General features: G+C 40.9%; 1 protein-coding gene across 3 annotated transcripts in view; it reads right to left on the bottom strand.

The window, feature by feature from the left end:
- The window catches only part of Sass6 (SAS-6 centriolar assembly protein), a 33,523-nt gene that overhangs the window by 6,933 nt on the left and 1,192 nt on the right, over positions 1–25,398 (bottom strand). For 2 of the 3 annotated variants that reach the window (XM_042279795.2, XM_042279796.2), the window contains exons 2-14: positions 18,680–18,740; positions 16,949–17,028; positions 16,442–16,546; positions 15,546–15,717; positions 14,603–14,668; positions 13,278–13,397; positions 9,774–9,965; positions 5,882–6,076; positions 5,697–5,786; positions 5,441–5,620; positions 4,987–5,068; positions 4,141–4,277; positions 2,345–2,473 (exon numbers count right to left, since the gene is read on the bottom strand). In XM_042279795.2, coding sequence (XP_042135729.2) covers positions 2,345–2,473; positions 4,141–4,277; positions 4,987–5,068; positions 5,441–5,620; positions 5,697–5,786; positions 5,882–6,076; positions 9,774–9,965; positions 13,278–13,397; positions 14,603–14,668; positions 15,546–15,717; positions 16,442–16,546; positions 16,949–17,028; positions 18,680–18,740 — 1,609 coding nt within the window. The remainder of the gene's footprint in view (positions 1–2,344; positions 2,474–4,140; positions 4,278–4,986; positions 5,069–5,440; positions 5,621–5,696; positions 5,787–5,881; positions 6,077–9,773; positions 9,966–13,277; positions 13,398–14,602; positions 14,669–15,545; positions 15,718–16,441; positions 16,547–16,948; positions 17,029–18,679; positions 18,741–25,398) is intronic. The other variant, XM_042279797.2, reaches the window with a different exon arrangement.

Raw genomic sequence — 25,398 nt, 5'->3', positions numbered from 1 at the left:
CCCAGATCCTATTTTCTTTTTTAGTTTTCTGGGACAGGGTTTCTCTGTGTCCTGGCTGTCCTGGAACTTGCTCTGTAGACCAGGCTGGCCTTGAACTCAGAGACTGCCCCTGCCTCTGCCTCCTGAGTGCTGGAATTAAAGGCGTGGCCACCACCGCTCAGCTCTATTTTCCTAAACCACTAAATACAGTAGTAAATAACAGCATGAATACAACTCACAAAGAAAGATATCTCCCTTACTGAATACTTAAGTTCTGTGCTTTTGTTGTTGTTTGTTTTTACTGCTGAGGGTAAAATATGATTAAAAATATGGACGGGCTGGAGTAAATGGCTCAGCAGTTAACGGCACTGGATGCTGCTGCAGAGGTCCACAATCTGGTTCCCCGCACCCATGTCCAGTGGCTCACACCCTCTGTTGACTCCAGCTCTAGGGAGGGACACCCTCTTCCGGCCTCCACAGGCCCTGGAACACATGTGGCACACGCTCACCTGAATCTTTTAAAAAGAAAACACAGCAATCATGAAACAGGGGCTTCTGAGAAGCAAACCATGGAGGAGAGGTCGGCAGGGAGACGACAGCTCAGGACAGAGGAGGAGAGGGCGGCAGGGAGACGACAGCTCACGGACAGAGGAGGAGAGGTCGGCAGGGAGACGACAGCTCACGGACAGAGGAGGAGAGGGCGGCAGGGAGACGACAGCTCACGGACAGAGGAGGAGAGGTCGGGAGGGAGACGACAGCTCACGGACAGAGGAGGAGAGGTCGGGAGGGAGACGACAGCTCAGGACAGAGGAGGAGAGGTCGGGAGGGAGACACAGCTCAGGACAGAGGAGGAGACGACAGCTCAGGACAGAGGAGGAGAGGATGGCAGGGAGACGACAGCTCACGGGACAGAGGCGTCTGTGGCTAAGTCTGAGGACCTGAGCTCAGTCATTAGCACCTAAATAATAGACGGAAGGAAGTGATTTCTACAGGCTGTACTCTGAGGCCTCCTTCCCATCCCCAAGTGACCCCACACACAGAACAGAGGGAGAGCGACTGACAGACAGACAGACAGAGAAGCCAGGAACAGTGTTGTGTCCCTGTGATTCCCGCTACTTGGAGCAGAAGCAGGAAGGTGCTACCTAGGACAACATAGTAAGACCCATCTCAACAACAAAGCAACAATGAAAAATCAAAAACAAAGACCGCCCATATATTTATCTTTTTTTTTCCCCAGAGCTGAGGACCGAACCCAGGGCCTTGCACTTGCTAGGCAAGCGCTCTACCACTGAGCTAAATCCCCAACCCCGACTGCCCATATATTTAAGAACACCATATAACACCAAAATATTAGTTATAATAATGATGATCAAGAAATAAACTGGATAGAAAAACACCTTTGCTAATAAATCAAGTATGAGAGGATTGATTTCAGAATTTGCTGGCTATAAGCCGGCCCTAGACATATAAATTCTGACAGGAGAGTAAGGAAACTGAGTCTGCTAGAAGCGTGATGTGAGCAGTCTTTCTTCAGCTTGTTGACTAGGTAAAACCACGAATAAAAGTGGAGAGAGGAGAAGAAAGAAGCCAAGGTTCCACAGACTCATCTCTGGTGTACCAGGCTTTTTCTTTTTGGGCCACCAACCAGCTTCCAAATCTGACACAGAGACATTTTAATTAGTTAGGAATGCTCAGCCTTAGCGTATGCTTGTTTCTGGTTAGCTTTTTTTCTTTATCTTAAATTAACCTATTTCTCCTCTTCTACATTTGCCTCAGGGCTTTTTACCTTTCTTTCTCTATGTCCCACTCCATCTAGCTGGCTGTGGCTCCCTAGCTGGCTGCCCCCAGGCAGGCATCTCCCTCTCTTTCTCCCTCATTCTCTCCTCCTCCTCCTCCTCCTCTCAAACCTAGATTTCTCCTCCTGTTTATTCTCTCTGCCTGCCAGCCCTGCCTATCCCTCTCCTGCCTACCTACTGGCCATTCAGCTTTTTATTAGACCAATCAGGTGCCTTAGGCAGACAAGGTAAAACACATTCAACACATCTTTACATAATTAAACAAATGCAGCATAAACAAATAGAACACACCTTTACAGAGTTAAAGTAATATTCCACAGTATAAACAAAAGTAACAAATCTTTGCCTAGTTAAAGTAATAGCCCACAACAATCTAGGCTTTACAAACTGCAGTGGTTCTGCAAACACTTGGTACTTGTATTTCCTTTAAGCATATGCTAGATATTCAATAATCATCTAATATATTACCTACCAGTTAGCAGCTGAGCAATAAACACACTTTTAAAAGGTGAAACATATTTATATGCCAACAAGTTTCTGTAATTTTCCAAAACAGTTCATTTGGCTACCTTTGGTCCTGAGATTGGATGGCTGGTGTTTTTGGCAGGTACTACATGAGGAAAAACATTCTGGAATGCAAACGCAGAGGAGACAGGATAGCCAATTCCACAGCTTGGGTAATTTAGTCTATTATCAACCTAAAAACCAAAATATAAAATGACTGGAGATGAGAAATATCTGACCTAGAAAGCAAAATGTCTGCTAGTAATCATTACTAGTTAACAGCAATATCTCAGAGGCCAATTTTCTCTAGAAGACACCACAAAATGTTGCTTTTTAGTAACCAGAGGGTGGAACCTCTTTGGTCTACCTAGAGGGCCCTCCAGACTAGCTATTATGGGTCAAAGAAACTACTGGGTTTGCCTTTGAATGGGGTTAAAACACAGACTGCCAAGGCACCTTGTTTACCTAGCCTACTGACAGAGAAGGTGTAAGGAAGATTTGGAGTCATCAACAGTCCATTCAGAGATAAATAATTTTGTCAGACTGAATGAAAATTAAGACTACTGTCTTTTAGCAGACAAGCTGAAAGAAATGCTTTGTACTATTTTAATATCACGGCACCAGCATTAACCAATGTCATGAGAACAGTTTCTTAAAAGAGGCCACTTGTATGGCCTCTGAAGCCAGTGGCTGTTACACAGCTTTACACAGCTGTTTGACGGCACTCAGTGAAGAGTCAACTGTTTCTCTTTTTGTACCCCATTCCAACTTAGCAGCAATCTTTTCCAAGTTTCCACAATGTTTATCTACAGTTTATCACAGTAGATTAAAATTTCAACTAGACATCTAAATTAACAATCAGTGGCAACCCCTCATAGCCAGCAACATCCCTCTGATGTCCAGCTGGGATTACTGCTCCATGTGATGCGGCCTGCAAAGTAGGAGGGACCCTAAGGAGTCTCAGCAAGTGGTTAAAGGGACTGACAGGCTGAATTTAGTCAGGTCAGAGTATCTGAGGGAAAGATTAAAGAAAGAGGAACTTCACCATTGATCGATTACAAGCTACTAGGGAGTAGAAATAAGTGTCTGAGTCTCTATGTCTTACTGATTAAGCCAGGGTTGTGTGTTAGTGGTTAGAGAAGCCACAACTACGAACGTCAGCCAGGACAAAGGCTGTCTGGCCCTTTCTGCAGCCTAGCAGACTTCTGTCTGTGTTCAGATATGATTGAAGAGCGCTCTTGTTGTGTTGATTCATCAAGAGAGCCCGTCTGATGATGACACTCTGTAATTGTTATGTTCAAGAGGAGAGCCTAAGTCTTTAACTGTGATGAGCAAGTACTAGTCCTCTCAGTCTTTCCCTTTCCTAACACCAGGCCCCCTCCTGATCTAAAGAGCTGTCTCTCTTCTCCTCCCATTCCTTGTGAGGAAAAAGCTAGAAATGTCTCTCACGACGCTCTGACTCTAGAACCAACAAATCTGTTCATAAAGCTGCCTCCCCACTTTGCTTGCTGACCAAATCAGTGCAGGCTTTTCTCCACAGGACTTCCAAACTGAGTCCAAACCCTCAATTTTCTCTGCTTGAAGTTTTCTAAACAATCTTTCTCTGTGTGTGTTCATGTGTGTAAGTTTCATACACTGAATAATGACTTCTATAGAAAAGCTTATGAAGTATGCCCTTCATGCACACATATAAGTACACATATTCACAAACACACAGAGGCATGAAGAGTGCCCCTTAGACACAGCCTCTGCGTTAAGATCTTGTATGTCGGAGCTGTACCTCCAAGGGCAGTATGTACGCACTCCTACTGAGTGACTGTGGACTCCAGGAACATCACTCACATCTCATCTCAACTCTTACCACATTCAGGTTGGGAGAGATCCCACTTCTGATGGGGTTGCTGCTAGAGTGCACAGGTGGAGTGGAAGAGGTGCCCAATGTGTCCTGCTTTCTTACCAGCTGGTTTTCATTTAATTCTTTGTTTAGCCACGTGATTACTTAAACAGGAGAATAAAAAGCAGAACAGAATTTCATTTTAGTTTTAATTTTTTGAATAATTTAACATGATTAAACGATAATACTCTTCTCTCTTTGGTTTTTTTCAAACAGGTTTCACTGTAGCCAGACAGGCCCACAGTTGTTGCTCTTTCGGCCTCAGTCTCTCAAAGGCTCAGGTTACAAGTGTGCAGGAGCACACGGACTGCAGTTTTGTGATACTCAGTTTCCACAGCTCCTTTACACCAGGCGCACACACAAGCTTATACACGTTTGTAGTCAGAGACGCTTACTTTAGCAACTGCTGCATGGGACTTCTCAGCCTTTTGCTTTCCAAAGCACATACTTCTACAACTCAAAATCTGACAGCTTTTGTTTCTAGACCAGTAGCTCTCAGAGATTTAAAGTTCATAATTCTATGTCTGATATCTAGTTCTTAGAACTGAGAAAATGTTCAACAAAAGTTTAACCTTGCCAGGCATGGTGTCACATGCCTAATACCAGCACTCAAGAGGCAAGGAGGAGGCAGAGCTACACAGTGAGACTCTATCTCCAAAACAAACAAAATAACAACAAAAAAGCAAACATAAAGCAGAAATTATTTGTACAAAGCAATGTTTTCATTTATCTGCACTTTTACTATTTCAAATAAAATTCAAGTTAACAATAAAACTAGGAGCCTTATTTATAGAAAACTAAAACATTACTTACATTTTTCATTATTTTTTAAAAGTTCTTTACTTTCTTCAAGTTTCTGAACTGTAGTTTCTAATTGCTCTTGTAATCTGCATACCTGAAATATGTCAATCATCACAAGTCAACAAAAGTTGAAGACTAAAGAAATGTACTATACTATTAATGAACTAACTGATTACTACTAAAACCACTAAAGGAAGCCAGGCAGTGATGTCGCACACCTTTAATTCCAGCAGTCGGATTACTTATCATCTCTATATATGAGAACCAAGGCTTTGGTGTACTTTTAAATAACTTTGCAGACTTAAGTGGGTTATTAACATCTACCTAATCTAGTGGGGTTTTGTTTAAGGAAAGAAGGCCAAAGCAACTGTCTTCATCCAACCAGGCTGAAGTTTAGCATCCGGGTGGGGAAGCTCACTGACTGTACACGAAGACCCACAACCCAGAAGCAGGAGACTGTGACCACCTCTTGCTCTTTGGCTCGAAGAGCCTGTCCGGCATCCTGCGATTCCTTTCGCTCCTTTTGGAGCATTTCCTCTTTCTCAGCCAATAGCTTTTCTTGCTGAATAGTAACTGTATTCTTCAGTTTCATTTTGCCCATGAGAGTTTTAAGATCCCCTTGTAACTTCTTGATAATTTCATTTGCCTGTAAGAGAGCCTCATATGAATATTTATGCAATCCAATGCCATACTAACATTTTGCTAAACATTTCAAAGCCCACCTTCAGAAGCTCTGCTGATAACGATTTTATTGTAGCTTCAAGTTTTCCCAGCTGCACCTGATTCTTCTCACCATTTTCTTCTAGAGCCACCTGACACAAAAACAAGCATGAGGAAGACACTGTTTATTTAGAGGAAGCATCGCTAGGAAATGTGATCCATTTATTTTTAAATTTTTACAAAAGACCTTTTGTTCTTGGATTGTATCGAATGCTTCTTTTGTTCTCAGAACAAGCTGGTCTTTATCCTTGATTTCCTGTTCCAAAACCGCCACTTTGGTTTGTAGCTGGTTAATATGCTTTTCTTTCTCGTGGCATTCAGCATCCAGGGTACAGTTCTCTCTTCTCAGAGACAGGACCTCTTGCTTGGTCCGCTGCAGCTCCTGGGCAGCAGGAGGGTGGGGAGACGTTGGGGAGAGGAATTGTTATGCATTATGTAAAGGAAAATGAGTCAGCTGGTTATTTAAAACTAAGGTGTCAGGGTCAGAGAGATGATTCAATGGATAAAAGAATTGGCTCCCCTCCAGACGATGCAGGTTCAATTCCCAGCATCCACAAGGCAGCTCACAACTGTTTCTGTCGAGTCCCAGGAAATCTGATGCCGCCTTCCGGCCACCACAGATACCGGGTACAGACATGGTGCAAAGACATACATAGAGGCAAAATATCAATACACATAAAAATAAATGAAAATTTAAAAAGCAAACAAACAAAATACTAATTACATTTAAAACAAACAAACAAAAACCTTTCTGCTGGGTGGTAGTGGCGCACACCTTTAATCCCAGCACTGGGAAGGCAGTGGCAGGCAGATCACTGAATTTGAGGCTAGCCTGGTCTACAAAGCGAATTCCAGGACAGCCATGGCTGTTACACAGAGAAACCCTGTCCAAAAAAACAAAAACAACAACCAAAGAAAAAAACTTTCTAAAAAAACTAAGATGTCTTAAACACCAAAACTGTCTCCAAAGACAGATGCAGTAGTGACTATCTTCACAGCACTCAAAGTGCTGAGGCAGAGTCAGTATAACCTCAAGGCTAGCCTGGGCTAAATAAATCTCATCTGAAGCCAAAAAACAGTGTATTAATTTGGGGTTCTATTATGTTTTTTAAAAGCATGAAAATCTCTCCAGTGTGTGTGTAAGTTATAGATCTGGATACAACTTTAAAATATACTTTGAATTCAATTATACCAAGGAGAAAACAAAGCAATCCTGATTTATGAAAAAAAAAAAAAAAACTTTTTATTTTATGTGCATGAGCCTCATGTATGTATGTGCACCAAATGCATGCCTGTGCTTGTGAAGGTCAGAAGAGGGCATCAGATTTGGAACCGTAGTTATGGATGGTTGTGAGCCACCATGTGGGTGCTGGGAATTGAACCTGGATCCTCTGCAAGAGCAATAAGTGCTCTTAACTGCTGGACCATCTCTCGGGCCCCATACTGTGTAATTTTATTATCTACTTCTTATAATATATTACAATTATTTTCCACATCAATAAATACGTTAACATTTCTAAATTTCTCTTTGGATTATATTTAAAGCAAGAAAAAAAAGCAAATAATAACTGTTAACTAAAAATGGATTTCAAAAAAAAATCTAGAATAAATCACATCTTGGGAGGCTAATAGCAACCAAAATGTAACTGCTCTAAGTCCAATAAGCAATACTTAGGGAATTGTTTTAACAATAAGTGTTTAAGATAATTTTATAGTGCACAACAATGGTTTTTGGAGCAAACGTTGACATCAGACAGACTTCATGTCAAATTAGAATACATGTACAGGGCAAGTGTGGAAATACTGAACTTCTTTTAGTGTCCTCATTTATAAAGTTGTGTTGACATACATGCACTCATTTTTAAACACACATGCACAGACCCATAAATAAAATTTTGAATAATGCAGGTTCCTGGGAAGGAGCTGACATGAGCTCACTCTTCCAAAGAGCTTTCTTGGGAAACAAGGTCCTGAGGAGGGAAAGCAGCACAGAAGTCTGAGGGAGCTGAGCTGGGACGAGATGGCTGCCAGGGACAGCAGGACAGGCGCCGTGACAGCCTTTGACAGAACAAAGCAGGTTCTGACGCTTACTGATTTCTGAAGGGTGAGCAAACGTCATACCATGTGATGTAGTCTGGCCTGGCCTATGTGCCAACGTGCATGAAAGCAGGAACTAGGGAAGATCACGAACTTATCTTACAACTACAAATAGGAGGGTGGGGGGGTGCAAGACCACAGCACAGCCACCTTATCTATTCTGGCCATAGACAGAGCTGCAGGAATGTGTGGCCTGATATCTGTTAGAAAAAGGACTGTGATCTAACATAAGTCCCCCAAGAACTTCAAAAACCCTATGTAAATTGCCTAACAATTGACTCCAATAAATGATAATCACTTTAGGACACGGATGCCTACAGTGTTTAACTTCACGTAATTATGAAACTGAACACTCAGACATAAAACAAAGGAGTTATACTCTACAGGTGATCTGCAAATCTAAGAAGACAGTTTGATGTCATGGCTCAAACATGAAACGGCCCCAGAGGCTTCATCTCCAGCTGAAGGCACTACATTGGGAGGTCGTGGAAACACGAAGTGGGGCAATGTCCTCAGAGCTGTGTTGTGTCATGTCCCTGTGGTGTCACATTCCCCACCCATTTCCTGTCCACTGTGAAATGAACAGCCCCCTTAACCACACTGCATCAAGTCCAAAGTATAGCCAGAAATAGCCTCGGAAATGCGGAGACAAAATAAATCCATCTCCCTTAAGTTGTTGTTATCAATATTTTGTCACTGATACAAAGATAACTAACACAATGAGGTTATAGAAAAATCAACATAGTTAAGACTGTTAATAAACTGGGGGTTTAGATAGAAGAAATCATATAGCATCATTATGAAGCCATTAGCCTACCATGCGCCAAGTCAGAAATGCTGCACTAATCACCATCAAAGAGTATAGGGTGTAAATGTAAATAAATCTATTGTCAATGCAGAATAGTTCAAGGATCTACACATAAAATGGGTGGAGCTTTAGCTTCTAAACACTAGGGAAATGGGACTTTGGTGATCTCCAATGTTAAATATATAAACCTTAAAAATCAGAAATAAGCTGGGCATGGTGCCACGTCCTTTAATCTGAGCACTAGGGAAGCAGAGGCAGGTGGATCTGAGTTCAAGGCCAGCCTGGTCTACAGAATTCCAGGACAGCCAGGGCTACACAGAGAAACTCTATCTCAAAAGACAAAGCAAACAAACAAAAATCAGAAATCGTGTGTTCGCCTGTAGTCCAGCCACTACGTAAGGTAAAGTCAGAGTCAGGTACTGGACTGAGACCAGGACTCTGATGCCAACCTGGGAAACACAGAAAACACTGTCTCAAAAAAAAAAAAAAAAAAAAAAAAAAAAAAAAAAAAGTCTGAAAATAGCTTCTACTAATGCTAAGTAGAAACTATCATTAGTGCCAACACACCCACAACTGTCTGGGGCAAACACCAACACTGTGTAAACTGCTCTGATATGCAGGGTATGAAGCTCACTGCAAAGCAGTTGCCAGGTATGCAGGAGGCCCTGGGTTAAATCCCAGCAATGCAAAAACAAACATTCCTGGTGCTGGAAAGAAAGACAGGCAAAGAACAAATGGTTACAAGCCTCCTCCTTCCCCTTGTTAGCTGTAGGATCTTAAGCAAATGACAACAAAACTCTGTGCTGCAGCCCAATTAGCTCTGCAATGAGGATAATGGCACCCAAGGACGGGTGAATTTCTGCAAGTCTGTCACTGGTCATTCACCTTCACAGCTGCTAGGCTAAACTTGTCAGCACTGCCCTTGTGAGACCCGGACAATGCACTATTATTAAAAAATACACTGAAAGAATCTGAACGATGCCCTTTTATTCAATATTTATTATTCAAACTCCAAACTATACTACCCCAGTTCCTCCTTTTTATCACATCCTCTATCCCTATTTTCTTTGCACTGAGATGATCATTACTCGGCAGTGCAGTGACCAACGGGAAACCAAGCGAGTCGACCTCAGCGGTCCCCAATTGACCACGGGCGAAGCAGCCAGCACTCTACCTCTTCCGCACCAGCAAGCTTCGCTTTCAGTTCTCTGACCGTGGCGTCTCCTTTATATTTCTTCTCAGTCAGGTCTTTATTAGCGGCTTCTAATTCAGACAATCTGTTTTGAAGCTGGTGGATATTTCGTTGGTGGAGGGCTTCCAGCTCCTTTTTCTGTTGTTCGTGCTGCTGCTGGTACTGAACCTGTGCCTATTACAGAATGGTATGTCAAAGAAGAAAGAACAGAAAACTAAATAGGGAAAGGTCAGAAGAAAAACAACCATTTCTTCATCATTTTCAGATTTCCCTGCTTAGAAAAAGTCTATTTCAATTACAGATTTCATGAGAGAGCAAGTAAAGCAAACAAAGGTATATTTAACACTATTGTCTTGTCAGTAATCTCCCAACACTCAGGAGGTATAAACCAGAGGATCAGCTGGGCTGTAGTGGTATACGCCTTTAATCCCAGCACTTGGGAGGCAGAGGCGGGGGATCTCTGTGAGTTTGAGGACAGCATGGTCTACAGAGAGAGTTCCAGGACAAGCCCTAAAGCTACACAGAGAAACCCCATCTTAAAAAAAAAAAAATCAGCTGGGTGGTGGTGGCACACGCCTAAATCCCAACACTTGGGAGGCAGAGCCAGGCGGGTCTCGTAAGTTCGAGGCCAGCCTGGTCTACAGAACAAGATCCAGGACAGGCACCAAAACTACACAGAGAGACCCTGGGGGGGGGCGGGGGGGGACGGGACGGGACGGGACGGGGACGGGGACAGGACACAGACCTGTAGTCATTCTCTGCTACAAAGCTACATGAGACTATCTAAAAAAAACAGAGTATCCAGAGTAGTGGAGGCAGATAAGTAGATAAGTAGAGTAAAAATATAAAGTCTCCAGTCACAAATACTGTTTAATAAGAATGCAGAAGAAAAAAAGGCGGGACTCAGGTGCGGTGGTACACACAGTTAATCCTGCACTCAGAAGGTAAAGGCAAGCCAGTCTCTGAATTCCAGGATAGTCAGGGTTATATAGACAGACCATGTCTCACAGAGAGAGAGGTATGCAGTGGCATCCTGCTGTAACCCTCTGCCACTAGTAAGCAGGTCTCAGTCATTGAGAACTCATCATTTGAGTATCTTTTACTCTATGGCTCATTCCTGTACCATGTAGTTTTATCTATATTGTGATGTAGATTTTTCTTGCCATTATTCCCTAAAAAACACTGTCCAACAATTGTTTACATGGCATATATATTATGTTAGACATTATAAGTAATCTAGAGATGATCCAAAGTATAGATATGCATACATAATATGTAAATAGTATACCACTTTACAGAAGGAACTTTTGAGCCTCTGTCTACTTCAGTATCCTGAGGGAGAGTCCCTGGAATTACTTCTTTATAGATACTGAGTGACACCTATACAAAAAAATTCATGTTTAGGATATACAAATAATCCCTAAAAATAAATTAAAAAAATACTAATAGGTCAATTTAATAGTGGTCATGTTGAATGGGCACTGCAGAATCAAGCTGGTCAATATGCATACAAAAAAGTTCATTATTATATGATAGTGTTATAAACCCACAAAGTGGCAGTGTAAACCTCCACTGGAAAACAGGCAGCTCCTGCTAAAGCTAAACGCATGCCTCTATGAGAACCCAGTCATTTCAACAGTAAATTGTGCCCAAGAATAGGGAGTGTGCGCCTACACAAAAAGACATGTAGTAGGTTGCTCCTATCAGTTTAATATATAATAACAAAATATCACAAATAATTCAAGGTCAGCCAACAGGAAAACAAATAAATCATGGTCTAGTCATATAATAAAATACTATACAATAATAAAAGGAACTCATGCTATTGAATTTCAGAGCTGTTATGTTGAGGGAAGGAAATGATACAGAAACATACTACTTGATTCAACTTATGCTAAAGAACAAACAAAACCAAGCAATGATGGCAGCAGTCAAAGAGGAGATGACTCCATGTCCTAATTTAAATGAAAATGGTCCACACAGGCTCACAGGGAGTGGCACTACTTGATAAGGATTAGGAGGTGTGGCCTTGTTGGAGAAAGTGTGCCACTGGGGATGGACTTTGAGGTTTCAGATGCTCAAGCCAGGCCCAGTGGTTCACTCTTTCTTCCTGCTGCCTGCTGATCCAGATGTAGAACTCTCAGTTACCTCTTCCAGCACCATGTCTGCCTGCATGCTGCCATGCTGATAATGGACTGAACCTCTGAAATGTGAGCCAGCCCAAAGTAAATGCTTTCCTTTATAAGTCTGCTATGGTCATGGTATCTCTTCACAGCAATAGAAACCCTAAGACACTCCATAAGAGTACCACACAGACAGGAAAGCACATAAAGGAACCTTGAAGGGTGTCATAATATTCTAAATTTAATTTGGGTTAAAGTTATAAAAAAAAAATCCAATTATACCCTTAACAGCAAAAAACTCAACTAGTATTAAGTACATTAAAATTTTATTGTTAAAGCAATAAAATAGAAGGTAAGAAATCTCACTACAATAGAGCAAATGGAGTAAAGGTCAAAAAATAATGCACAGAAGAAATGAAAAATGGCAAAAAGTCACGTGAAAAGATGCTTAGCTTCACACAAGGATCTGACAGGAAGTGATGCAAGTTTTAATGCCTGTCAGGTGGCAAATACAAAGATGATTAATAGTCAGGAGCACAGGGAAATAAGGACTTTCAGGACAAGTATGTATCAATGAAAGTTTCTGTGAATGTGTCACAATGTGAACAAAAAGCTCACAGGAACCAAAATTTCAAAGCATTTAAATGTCTACCAGTTTGGTAATTAGTTAATTTAAATTGCAACTAAATGACAAATTATAGCTGTGTAGCACTAAAAAGGAGTATTTAAATTGATAGAGAGTGACATCTTATGTTAAGTTTTTAAGGAAAGTTATAATCAATATATCTAATAAAATTTTATTAGCATGGAATAAAACCCAAAATGTCATCTATAATTATAATTTACATTGCTATGAATTTATAAACAAATATTTATAAATTGCATAGCACTCATATATAGAGAAAAGTCTAAAAAAAAAGTATCATATTATCTACACTGAGTTGAGAATCCATATGATGAATCAAAGGAAGACCTCCAGGTCACCCATGAGAGGTAAGACTGATGGCTGGGAAGCCGAGAAGAATAGAATGCCCAGGATTACTATATAGTCTTTGAATAGTAGGACTTTGAAAAATAAGCTTTTAATTTTGATTTTATGTACTTGTTAAATGTTTGAAAATTTTAAAGCAAGCATTTATTACTTTTATAATTAATGAAATAACTAAAAATAGCCAGGTGGTGGTGGTGTTTGTCTTTAATCCCAGCACTCAGGAGGCAGAGGCAGGCAGATCTCTGTGAGTTCGAGGCCAGCCTGGTCTACAGAGAGAGTTCCAGGAAAGGCGCAAAGCTACACAAAGAAACCCTGTCTTGAAAAACAAAACAAAAAAAAAAGAAAGAAAGAAATAACTAAAAATAATTTTACCTGCAAGGCTTTTTCCTTCTCATTCGTTAACTCCTGAGAATGCTTATTCGTCAACGATGCTGTGTGTGAGGCCCACTCACTCCGCAATGTATCTAGTTCTTGTGTTTTTTCTGATAATGTCTATATTATAGGTCAAACACAAGTCATTAGGACAATCTCTTGAATATGCTACACTTTAGACCAGAGCACAAAGTACTTAACAAGGATACTGAAAAGAAAATTTCAGCTTCCCAAAACATACTCAAAGCTCTTCCCACAGATTAAGTAAGTAAAGATAAGAATAAAAACAAGTTTAGAGCTATAATTTAGGCCTACAGACGAAGCTTAAACTGCCTTACACTTTTTAAAATTTCATCTAGTTCTTCAGCACCAAATTCTTCCCTCTACCATTAAGAAGCCTGGGTATATGAAGTCTCTCCTGGTTTACTTCTTACACGTAAGTACAGTAGCATGCCCCGCCCCACAAGGAACCAGGCCACACAGGAGTATCTCTGCCTACAGCCGTGTTGCTTACACGTACTCCAACCCTGGATTTCAGAGGCGAAGGGCAAAAGTGTAGTGGCCCCGACCGAAACCATGCTAAGTCCACCAATGGGTTAATTCTAATCTTAACACAGAAAAGAAGGGAAAGAAAGATAAGGAACTAAAAAGCCATTTAAGCCAAACAAGACGAGTTAAACGAAAGGGCCAACAAGCATGTCACCAAGCCTGATGACCTGAGTTGGACTCCTGGTACCCATGGCAGAAGGAGAAAAACCAACTCCCACAAGCTGTCCTCTGATGTCCACTTACATGCCATGGTACACACATGCCTACACACAAACAGAAGCACACATACACACAATAAATGTACTAATTTCTTTAAAGGAAAAAGAATAAGCAATAGGCCGGGCGTTGGTGGCGCACGCCTTTAATCCCAGCACTCGGGAGGCAGAGCCAGGCGGATCTCTGTGAGTTCGAGGCCAGCCTGGGCTACCAAGTGAGCTCCAGGAAAGGCGCAAAGCTACACAGAGAAACCCTGTCTTGAAAAAACCAAAAAAAAAAAAAAAAAAAAGAATAAGCAATAGATGCTAAGCACTGTCTTATTTAACGATGACTTAGAAAATGTGTCATATGTTAGGGATGGCAGAAGTGTTTGGGTGGGATTAAATATCTAAAAGAAAGCATCAACTTAAGATAATCAACTGGTTGGAAAAGGGAAAAGAGATGAGATTCCATGGCAACATACTTTGAAAGAAGATCCACAAAGGCTTGGATTTAATTCAAGAAGGAGTTCAGAACCAACATCTGGATGACTTACAAAGACAAAATGAAACTTGAATTACCTCCTGTGTAATGTGCAGTTGCCTGGTAACATCATCTAGTGATTTAGTCAATGATAATTTTTCTTCCTGTTTACAAAAACAAAATTAGGCAGCTTACAATTTAATACAACCATCCACGGCCAATCTATTCAAGGTACAGCAAAATGCAACACCATCATCATGTGAACAGTCTGCTGGACATGCAAAAACCCATCGTTCTGAAACAGGACCTGCACTGTCATGAGACCCCAGATGACCCGGGTACCATTGGCACTTGCTAAGCAACCATCGAACAACTTAGCCTTGGCTGTCCTGGAACTCACTCTGTAGACCAGGCTGGCCTCAAACTCAAAGAGTTCCACCTGCCTCTGCCTGCCAAGTGCTGGGATTAAGGACATGTGCCACCACCACCCGGCTCCTGAACTTTTTTTCTTAAGCAGCAACACTACCCTGTCCTTGTGCTCCATACTTTATGCAGCATTTTTCAATATTCAGAACATGTTCATGTACTCATTTTCAAACATAATTGAAATATGTTTGAAATGGCCAGCTGATAAAATGGCCACATGGAATTTAGGTGCCTAAGGCCAGAGCAAAGTAGTAAATACCAGGGGCTGGAGAGATGGCTCAGAGGTTAAGAGCACCGACTGCTCTTCCAGAGGTCCTGAGTTCAATTCCCAGCACCCATATGGTGGCTCACAACCATCTGTAATGAGATCTGGTGCCCTCTTCTGTGTACATAATAAATAAATAAATAAATCTTTTAAAAAAAAAAAAGTAGTAAATACCTGAACCTTAAGTTTCTCAACTGCTGGTCTAGTTCTAGACTTACAGCTATAGGCAGTAGCTAAATGAAAATCAATAAAGTTCACTACAAAAGAAGAAAGAGCAATATGGCTCCACAACGATTTATAAAGTAATTAGGTGCATAGTTTAGAAGAGTGACTTAAATTTAGAATCTTACCTTGCTGCATTTCAAACAGCCTGCTAGAAATTTCTTTATCTCTACATCATTTCCAGGTAAAAGCTTTAGTGACAGGTGAATAAGGTGCTTAAAGGGATTTGTCTCCACGACATTTAAAAACACCGGCAAGTTATCCAACAGAGCAGCTGAAGACAGAAGCTGCAGCAGAAACCTTTGAAGAGAAAAGTCACATTACAACACCAAAACTGACATCTGCCATTGCACCACCTGCTGGCCTCCAAGGGCCCCTGCATACTCACACAAACACATAAGTAAGAAATAGATCTTGCCGGGCGGTGGTGGTGCACGCCTTTAATCCCAGCACTCGGAGGCAGAGGCAGGCGGATCTCTGTGAGTTCAAAGTCAACTAATTTTAAAGGCTGCATCAAACCATGTAAATTAAGGGTCAAATATTCCTTATTTAATATTTAATATTAGTCAAGATTTCTTTTTGTTTGGTTGGGTTTTTTTTGTTGTTGTTTTGTTTTTGTTTTTCTGCCGCCACCGCCGCCGCCGCCACCACCACCGCCACCACCAACCAGCAGATTTCATTTTGTATGTTATTTTATGTACACTGGTGATTTGCCTGCAGATATGCATGTATGAAGGTGTTGGATCCCCTGAAACTGGAGTCACAGACAGCTGTGAGTCACCATGTGGGTGCTGGGAACTGAATTCAGGTTCTCTGGAAAAGCAGCCAGTGCTCTTAACCATTGAGCCATCTCTCCAGCCTCGAGTCAAGATTTCTTAAAATTTGGGGTTTAACTGAGCCCTTAATCCCAGTTTAGAAAAATAAACCAGGGTATTTGTAACACATGGAAAATAATTTTGTCATCAGTCATGTTTCAAAGGGGAGTCTGTGTAGAGGACAGTGCCAGGGCACTCCCAAGCCTCACCTTGGAGTCTCTTTCACATGCTCCTGCGTACATTGCTGAAGAAGGTCTATAAATTTCTGTGGAAAAGCTAAGAAGTCCACCAGGAGACCTTGCTGCAATTTTAAACTATACAGAAAACAGAAAAACAGTTTTTCAGAAACTTAATTACTATCTTTAGTTATCATTCTTAGACTGAAACATTCTTTACTTACTAATGTCATTATTATTTAAAAAAACAAAAACAAAACTAAACTGGGGAGCTTTTGATTTGTATCATCCTTATCTAATGGAAGTTGAGAAATTCAGCCAAAGTGTCAAATTTCTGACTGCTTAAGTGAAAGTCTGATAATCTATAAAACTTTATCTTTTAAAATACCCTGTCAACAATTAGGGGACAGTCAGTATTCCCAGAATAACTCACCATCTGAACAGGTGTATGTTTCAAAAAAGAACAGTATAAACACGTTATAAAATTCAGAAAGTAATTCCTAGACTACATATAGGGCCAGCAAGTAAGAAAGTACTTACCTTTGAAAATCTTCCTCAGATATAACAAGGTTATACAGGAAAAATGGATCTGTATCATCAGTCAGACGGATGACTAAGTCCTAAAGAAGAGATTAGGTTTTTTAAATGTTTCCAGTTGATCTTTTGTAAAAGTGAAATTATTCAACAACATCCACATACCAGTTGTACATCAGAGCCCTGTTTGCTGGCCTGCGTATGCTTACTAGTCTTGCGAGAGTGAGCACCTGAAACAGGGGCAGACAGTCGGCTCTGTGAGAGATGTGTGTAGAAGCCAGCAAAATGCTGGAAGTTAACAACAGCAGCATCTTCTATGAGGTCGGAGATGTGCAGACCAGCTTTGTGCTCTGTGGCACCAGGGCAAGGCGCAATGACTGTTATTTTCCGTTTCCCTCAAATTAACTGCTCTGGGATTTCAAAAGCAGCAAAACTGACACTCATTACTCAAGAAAAGGAAGGGGCTTTTGTGGCTCAGACAAAAGATAAGTATCAGGTGCCATGTTCCCAGGGCTTCCCAGGGGACCTCCCACTCCAGCTGACCACCGAAGGGACCATCTGTTTCGTTTTCTAAGGGAATAGGTTCCTTTCATAAAGACACTTGCTAGGTTGTTAAAGTGTGACAGAGCACCACGGCTGACAGGTAGTTCACAACAATGACGGACTTCAGAGAACACTGGTGCAAGGAGCCCTGCACATTGTGAGGGGGCCAGGGCTAACAAAGAACTGAACAGCCTCCTCAGTTCTGAGGAGCTACTGGGGGGTTGGAAACATTGAAGCAATTTATTAGTGAGGCTAAAAACAATGCAGAGGTAGCATCTATAAGATTAACATGTAGACTCTATACTCTGTTCCGGGAAAATGGAGGAAATGGGGTCTTGCTCTACCTCAGAAGGGCCTGTGGTCCAGCAACAGCTACTTAAGTACTTCTTGGAATTCAACTCAGATGCCACTGAAAACCAACAACAAGCCAAAACCTAAAGTTACTGCCTACTACAAGATGCTTGCATGTGATCAGGGAGAGCTGAACACAAAGAACAGATGCTACACTTACTCCTATGGCCTATATCTTTAATGCTGGTTGTTTGTTTGTTTTGGTTTTCTTAAGACAAAGCATCAATTATGTAGCACAGGATGGACACCAAAGAACTCTTAATCCTCCTTCCTCCTCTTGAACACTGAGATTAAAGGCATGTATCATCATATGCAATTTAATTTTTGAAGTTCACATGGAATTCACACTCTAAATCAAAATGTGAAGTAAGGTAATCTTTTAAATGCTTAGAGTAAACCCATATTGTTACATCAGCCCCTAATTCTTCTTGGACTTAGTAATACATGGTATAATTATATTTAAATTGCTGACTGATTTCTCTACCCTGGGCTTGCAATAGTTATAAAACGACCCAAAATTTTTAAAAATGGATTTAACAAGAGTCACCTTAAAAAACAAAACAGCAATTGTATTATAGTACCAAAAAGACCAAGGAGAGTACAGATAGTCCACCACTACCACAAACTGGACAGTAGAATTTCTCCATGTGAGAAACTGCAAGAGTCTGCACATGTGGACGGACTATAATGGAGAAGCCTCACCTGGTGAAAGCACCTTAGTGATTACAGTGTGACTGAGGATAGGGAAGAACAGATCTCATCTTCTAAAAACAAACAACCAGAGCACAACAATAATTACATCACACACAAATGATGGTGTTTCAAAAGGAAATAAATACTAACCTTTCTGTGCACTGGGTTAGAAAGTGATTGTAGTTCGATGCTCACTCTAACACTTCCTCTCCTGGAGGAAAAGACAGGACCAACTCAGAAACGTTCAAGTGACACTCGACACTATCTGTACCTGAGTTCAAATTTCCATCTCAGAACACAAGCCTCTCCACAGGTGCCCTCAAGCTTATGAACAGGTTTTAGAATGCACACTGGACTAGGTTTCTCTAATAAGTAACCCAGAAATCCTTATTGGAAGGCTTAATTTTTGTCACTTTTAAAATGAAGAAGCTGTAGACTAAGCAGAGTGAGCAATCAGGGTGCCTATTGCTAGTATTCTGTAAGTAACTTTATTGCCAGATTCTAAAGAGCATCTACTAAGAGACAAACCATCAATTTATTAACAACTTTTAAATCTGAAAATTACCATGGCAATGATCAAACTGACTTACAGAAAGATACTATCTTAAAAACTTAAAAATATTACAATGTTTACATTATTTTTAGACTCAAGGAAATGACACTCACTATCTTGTTACATAAAGTATTTTAAAGCCAAAGCCAAATCTACATAAAATATTCTCTATGCAATATATCCATATAAGTGTTTTTGACAAGTTGACAATTATCTGTCTCATTCACAAGTAACTCTGAGAGAATGAAGCTACAACCCTCCACATTCTATGCAGTATCCATTACAAAGACTACAAGTAGTGATAACATTAAACCGAGGAACAAAACTAATAAAGATAAAATTAGTAAAAAACGTCTACATATCTCAAAACTTTTCTGCTAAATTCAATAGCAATGACCTTTCTCTGATATGTGTGTGTATGTGGGGAGGGGGGGACAGAATTAAACAAATTTGTGGTGGTTTGAATACGAATGGCCCCCATGGGTTCTTATGTTTGAATACTTAGTCCCAAGTTGGAATCTGAGAAGGATGAGGAGAGGTGGCCTTTGGGGAGGGTGTGTCACTGGGGGGTGGCTTTGAGGTTTCAAAGGACTTGGACCATCCTCCCCAGTGTGGTGGTCTCCTGCTTGCTCTCGGACAGTCCTTCACTGTCTGCTCCCTCCACTCTGCCTGCGCTCTCTCTTCATGGACCCTAACTTTGATCTCTACGCCTGAAAGAAGCCATTTCTTCTATATGTTACCATAGCAATAGAAAAGTAACTAAACCAAACTGAATCTGTTCAGGTTTAAATTCTTCTAAAGATGTGGTTTAAATCTTCTCCATATCTACTTATCTATACCAGAAGGATTTGGTTTAAATCTTCTCCATATCTACTTATCTACACCAGAAGTAAAAAGGGATAGACACAGAAACTGAGAATGGATAGGGAAAATGAAAACAGCTGGACAAGATTAAACTGCTAAGATCCTTTTCTTAAGCTGTGACTTGCAATTTTATTATTTTTTTTTAAATATTTATTTTATTATACATACAGTGTTCTGTCTACATGCCAGAAGAGGACGCCAGATCTCATTATAGATGGTTGTGAGCCACCATGTGGTTGCTGGGGATTTAACTCGGGACCTCTGGAAGAACAGCCAGAGCTCTTAACTTCCGAGCCACCTCTCCAGCCCCCTTATATTGTTTTAAAATGGGTCATTTTAGTGAATTTATTTGTTTGTCTGTCTTTTGAGGCAGGGTCTTTTTTATGTTGTCCTGGCTGTTCTGGAGCTCTCTATGTAGATCAGACTGGCCTGAAATTCACAGAGATCCAACCGCCTCTGCCTCCCAAGTGCTGGGATTAAAGTTGTATGCCACCAGCTCAGTTAAATTTCCTATTGATCATATAATTGGATGCTATATCTCAGTTCATATGAGGAAGCTGAATGCATCACCCCATCTGCTTAAAGGGGGAAGCTGTCTATACAACAAACATAGGAAAGCTTTTGTTATTCTTGTTCAAGTGTTTTTGTGGTGCTGGGGATGAAAGCTGGAGGCTTCTGCATGCTAGACAGTCACTCTGCCACTGGGTTATGCTCAAATCCTAGTGCCTAGAGTAAGGGAGGTGAAGCAGACTGAACAACTTCACTTAAGCTCTTTTTGAAAGAAAACACCCTAATTTCCTCCCTCATTTGTGAGATAAATAGGCTCTAATAGATAGAGGTTTGTTTTTTGTTTTTGTATTTATCTCCAAGGTTTTTTCTAGTATACGGTGGTATTTGCTATAGTGGTATGATATTTAAATTGACATCTAATTTTTTATTGTGTCTTACAGCTTGGAAAGTCCTGTACTTCATAACTTCATTTAGAAAAATTAAAGAATCATCAGTTCAATAAAATGACCAAAACAAAAATGTATATATGTAAGAAAAACACACACACACACACACACACACACACACACACACAAAAAAAAAAAAAAACAGAAAAAAAATGCCCTTTACCTAAGAATTATTTGACTATGATAACTCACCACTCATATTAATAATACTGCTGCACACATTCAAAGTACCTACAATGGATTATATGTTGAGACAAAACAAGGCCCTAAACTAAGCATATTCCCTATATTTACTTTAAAAACACCCCTAGGGCGGTGGTAGCTCACACCTTTAATTCCAGCAGAGGCAGGCAGATCTCTGTATTCAAGGCCAGCCTGGTTTACAAAGCAAATTCCAGGACAGCCAGGACTACACAGAGAAACCCAGTCTTGAAAAACCCTCTAGAAATATGTCGTAGGAAAATCTGAGATTGCAGATATATCATCTCAAACCACAAATCTTATTTTCTGTATTAAAAAGATTCATGATAAGAGCATTAAAACAAACAAAAGCCCAATGAAATACGCTACTTATCTTGAGGTCACACCTTAAACATTGTTTATAACCAAATAACACCCTCCAGGCCAGTCAGATCCAGTCAGGTGGGTTTATTTATTTATTTTTAAGTAAAGATCTCAAACCTTAGACACCAGAGCTGGATTTCAGCCCAATGCTGCCATCTAGAAGCTATGACCTTATTATCCTCTCAGTGCAAAAAAACAAAAGCTGATGTAAGCCAGGTACTCTGCTGGGTGCTAAGGATACAAACAGAAGTAAACATGGTTCATTTCCTCAAACTGAAGTCAGACAAAGTTCTTCTTACCTAGATTCACCTGATTGTTTTAGAGCTCAAGAGAAGGAAAAGAAGAACTATTAGTGTCTGTTCAGTACCTACACTGCTGGATACCCAAGAGGGGGGGACAGAGACAGAGAGAGGGGGGAGAAAGAGAGAGAGGAGAGAGGAGAGGAAGAGAAAGAAGGAGAGAGAGAATATTACCCCAGTCAAATGTATATGTATATATACATGTTATTTATTTATTTATTTATTTATTTATTTATTTATTTATTTATTTATTTATTTATTTATATTTAGGTTTTTTGAGAGAGGGTTTCTCTGTGTAGTTTTGGTGCCTGTCCTGGATCTCATGCTGTAGACCAGGCTGGCCTCAAACTCACAGAGACCCGCCTGGTTCTGCCTCCCTAGTGCTGAGATTAAAGGCGTGCACCACCACCTCCCGGCCAACAATAATCTTAATAGTTATTTCTCTTACAGAGGAAGAACCTGAGGCATATTACAATGCCCAAACTTGAACTCATCTCTTCTCTACATAATGCTACCTAATAAATGATCAATGACAATTAATTTCTACTTAGTCACCTATTTTTGTAGTTGTCACTATGTAGACCAGGCTGGCCTCAAACTCACAGAGAATCATGTACCTCTGCCTGAGTGCTGGAATTCCATCACACCTGGCCTTCTTGGGCAACTTTAAAAGATCCTTATTGGGAAGGGATTTAAGCGATACCTTGGGGACTGGGGAGATGGCACAGTCAGTAAAGTGCCTGCCACACAAGCATGAGGATCTGAATTTGAGTCCCCAGTACCCAAATTAAAAGCTGTGTGTGGGACTAGAGAGACAGTTCAGTGGTTAAAAGCACATACTTGTCCTCTCAGAGTTTGTACCCCAGCACCCACAAAGGCCTGACTCCAGCTCCCAAAGACCTGACACTCTCTAAGCATGTATGCTCACTTCCCCCCAACACCCCAATCCACATGCTAAGACACAAACACACCACACACACTAAGACACACACCACATATGCTAACACACACATACACACACACACACACACACACACACACACACACACTCTATATACTAAGACACACACCACATATGCTAACACAAACACATCCATACACATACACACTCTATATACTAAGACACACACTACATATGCTAACACACACACACAAATAATTTCTTAGGTCAATGTGTTTGTATACATCTGTAACCCTAGGGGGTGGAACAGTGTTCTGTCAGGAGATCCCCAGGGCTCACAGGCTAGCCAGCCTAGCCAATTAATTTGTAAGGCACTGTGTTCCATGAGGCCATGTCTCAAAAAATAAGGTGGAGGGTCAGCAAGATGACTCAGTGGGAAAGACACTTGCCCCCAAGCCTGACAGGCTAAATTCAATCCCTGGAATCACATAACTCCCGTGGTCAAAAGAGAACAGGCTCCTGCAAGTTGTCCTCTGACCTCCCCAAGCACACTGGCACACACATACCCTCCTCTTCACACATTAAAGAAAAGGATTTTAAGTGAAGACCAGTAAAACAAAAGATACCTGACGCCAACCTCTGGCTTCCACACTCATTTATACTCACACGCACAAATCAACACACACATTGCACAATGCACATACACCAGAGACAGACACACACACCTTGGAAGTGATGAAAGGAAGGACATCCGAGGCAGAGGGAAGAGCAGGAATAGAGCTTTGGTACAGAGAATACAAGCCATTAAGAGGAACTAAGTTCCTGTCTGACTACTGGGCAGAGAGCTTAGGGATCAAAAACAGAAGAGCAGGTGGTTATCCAATCCTGGGTTTAACGATCTCACCATTTTCTTCCAGGCAGGGTTCCCTGAGAGTTGCACTATCACCTATTCAACTGCCTGCCCTTCCTCTATTCCTTTTTTATACTACTTATGCAATCACACCTCACTAATAACTAAGGTTGAGGGAATATTTAATATCTACTAGTTACTATTTTAAGCACTTTTATGTATCAAACAATCTCATCTTCAATAAGAATCCCATGAGGTAGGTACTATTATTTTGAATTTAAAGATGAGACAAAATTTTTTAATAAGCTGTGTAAACGTGGGGTTGGATGTACAGTACAGTGGTAAAGTCCATGATAGCATGTTGCAAGGACATGAGTCAATCCACAGAAAGGCACACACAATAAGTAAATAAACTGTCCAAGATCAGCCAATCAGTGGCAGAATTGGAACAACTTGAACCCAGGCCGTCTAGCTCTAGACCTAAACTTGTACCCTGTGCTAAGTTGCTTATCCCAGGGAAATCTCAGCTCTGAGGCTGTGTGGTCCCTGAGAACCACAATGAAGGCTGTTGTTCTTGTTGTTGCTCTTGGCAGGGAAAGGAAAGGAAGCTTCACATCCTCAGCACCTAGGATAGTTCTTGGCACACAGTAGGCATTCGCAAGTATTTGTTGGGGTAAACTGGTCTTGAATACTTAGCTAAAGAATCTCGGTTGGCTGGTCAGTGGTGGCGCACACCTTTAATCCCAGCACTTGGGAGGCAGAGGTAGGCAGATCTCTGTGAGTCCGAGGCCAGCCTGGTCTACAGAGCGAGTTCCAGGCTCCATAGCTAGACAGAGAAACCCTGTCTCAAAAAAAACAAAAAAAAACAAACAAACAAAAAAAATCTCGGTTGTTCTTCCTATAGGTGGGGGTTGCGAAAGTTATTCTGCAAGGGGCCAGGGAGTAAACATTTTACACTTTGAAGACTATAGAGTTTCTGTCACAACTGCCCCATTGTTGCTACTGAGTGCTGAGGACAGACGCGCACTCTACCATGAAGACCGCAGAGCTACATCACAGCCAATACCCCATACAATTACTCACTGAAGTCCTTGTGCAGAAGCAACCACAGACAGTTGGTAACAAATAAGGATGGCTGTGTTCTAGCAAAACCTGATTTATGAACAGTGGGTTGATCCTTGCCACAGGTGACAGCAATATCGGGTTTCTAAACAAATTTTAAAAGTTGAAATTGTGTTTTAACATGATTAACTCTGATTACAATATAAGTAATGTGTCAGAGAAGAGTTGGGAGTGTCAGGCTTGGAATCACAAATAATGTCCCATATTGCCCAACAGAAGCAAAACAAAAGCTATAAATGTGAGTCATATATGTCATCCTAAATTGACTAAGTCTCATTAGAAAACCCCTAGCTTTGAAAGTAAAATTAACTTGAAAGCATTTAACCCAATATACCCTAAAAATAGCTGTAACAGATAATCAACATAAAATTGAGATTATTTACATTCTTGTTACTAGCATGTCTTCAAAATCTAATACAAATTTTTACACTTAGAGATGTAAGTTTGGATTAGCCCACATTCGTTAACTATATGTGGCTAATGGCCACTATACTGGACAGCACAAACAAACCACCAATTAGAGGCTGGGAGTTATAGATCAGTGTACAGAATGCTAAGGGCGGGCATAAGTTCAACGGCCAAAGTCGTCAACAACAACAAGACAATTCATCTACAGATCCCCATATATGGCTGATGTTCACAGTCCATTCTGAATGCTTTGCCAGCTGATTCTGAACCTAATTCTAAATTGTGTACAGTGGCTTAACAATACCCGAAACTCAGTAAATCAGTGTCTCCATGCAACATTTCTTCACCCTTC

The sequence above is a fragment of the Peromyscus maniculatus genome, chromosome 6 (assembly GCF_049852395.1).
Source record: "Peromyscus maniculatus bairdii isolate BWxNUB_F1_BW_parent chromosome 6, HU_Pman_BW_mat_3.1, whole genome shotgun sequence".
NCBI classification, from domain to species: Eukaryota; Metazoa; Chordata; class Mammalia; order Rodentia; family Cricetidae; genus Peromyscus; species Peromyscus maniculatus.
The sequence above is the reverse complement of the archived record's forward strand: the minus strand, read 5'-3'. Positions and strand labels throughout refer to the sequence as shown.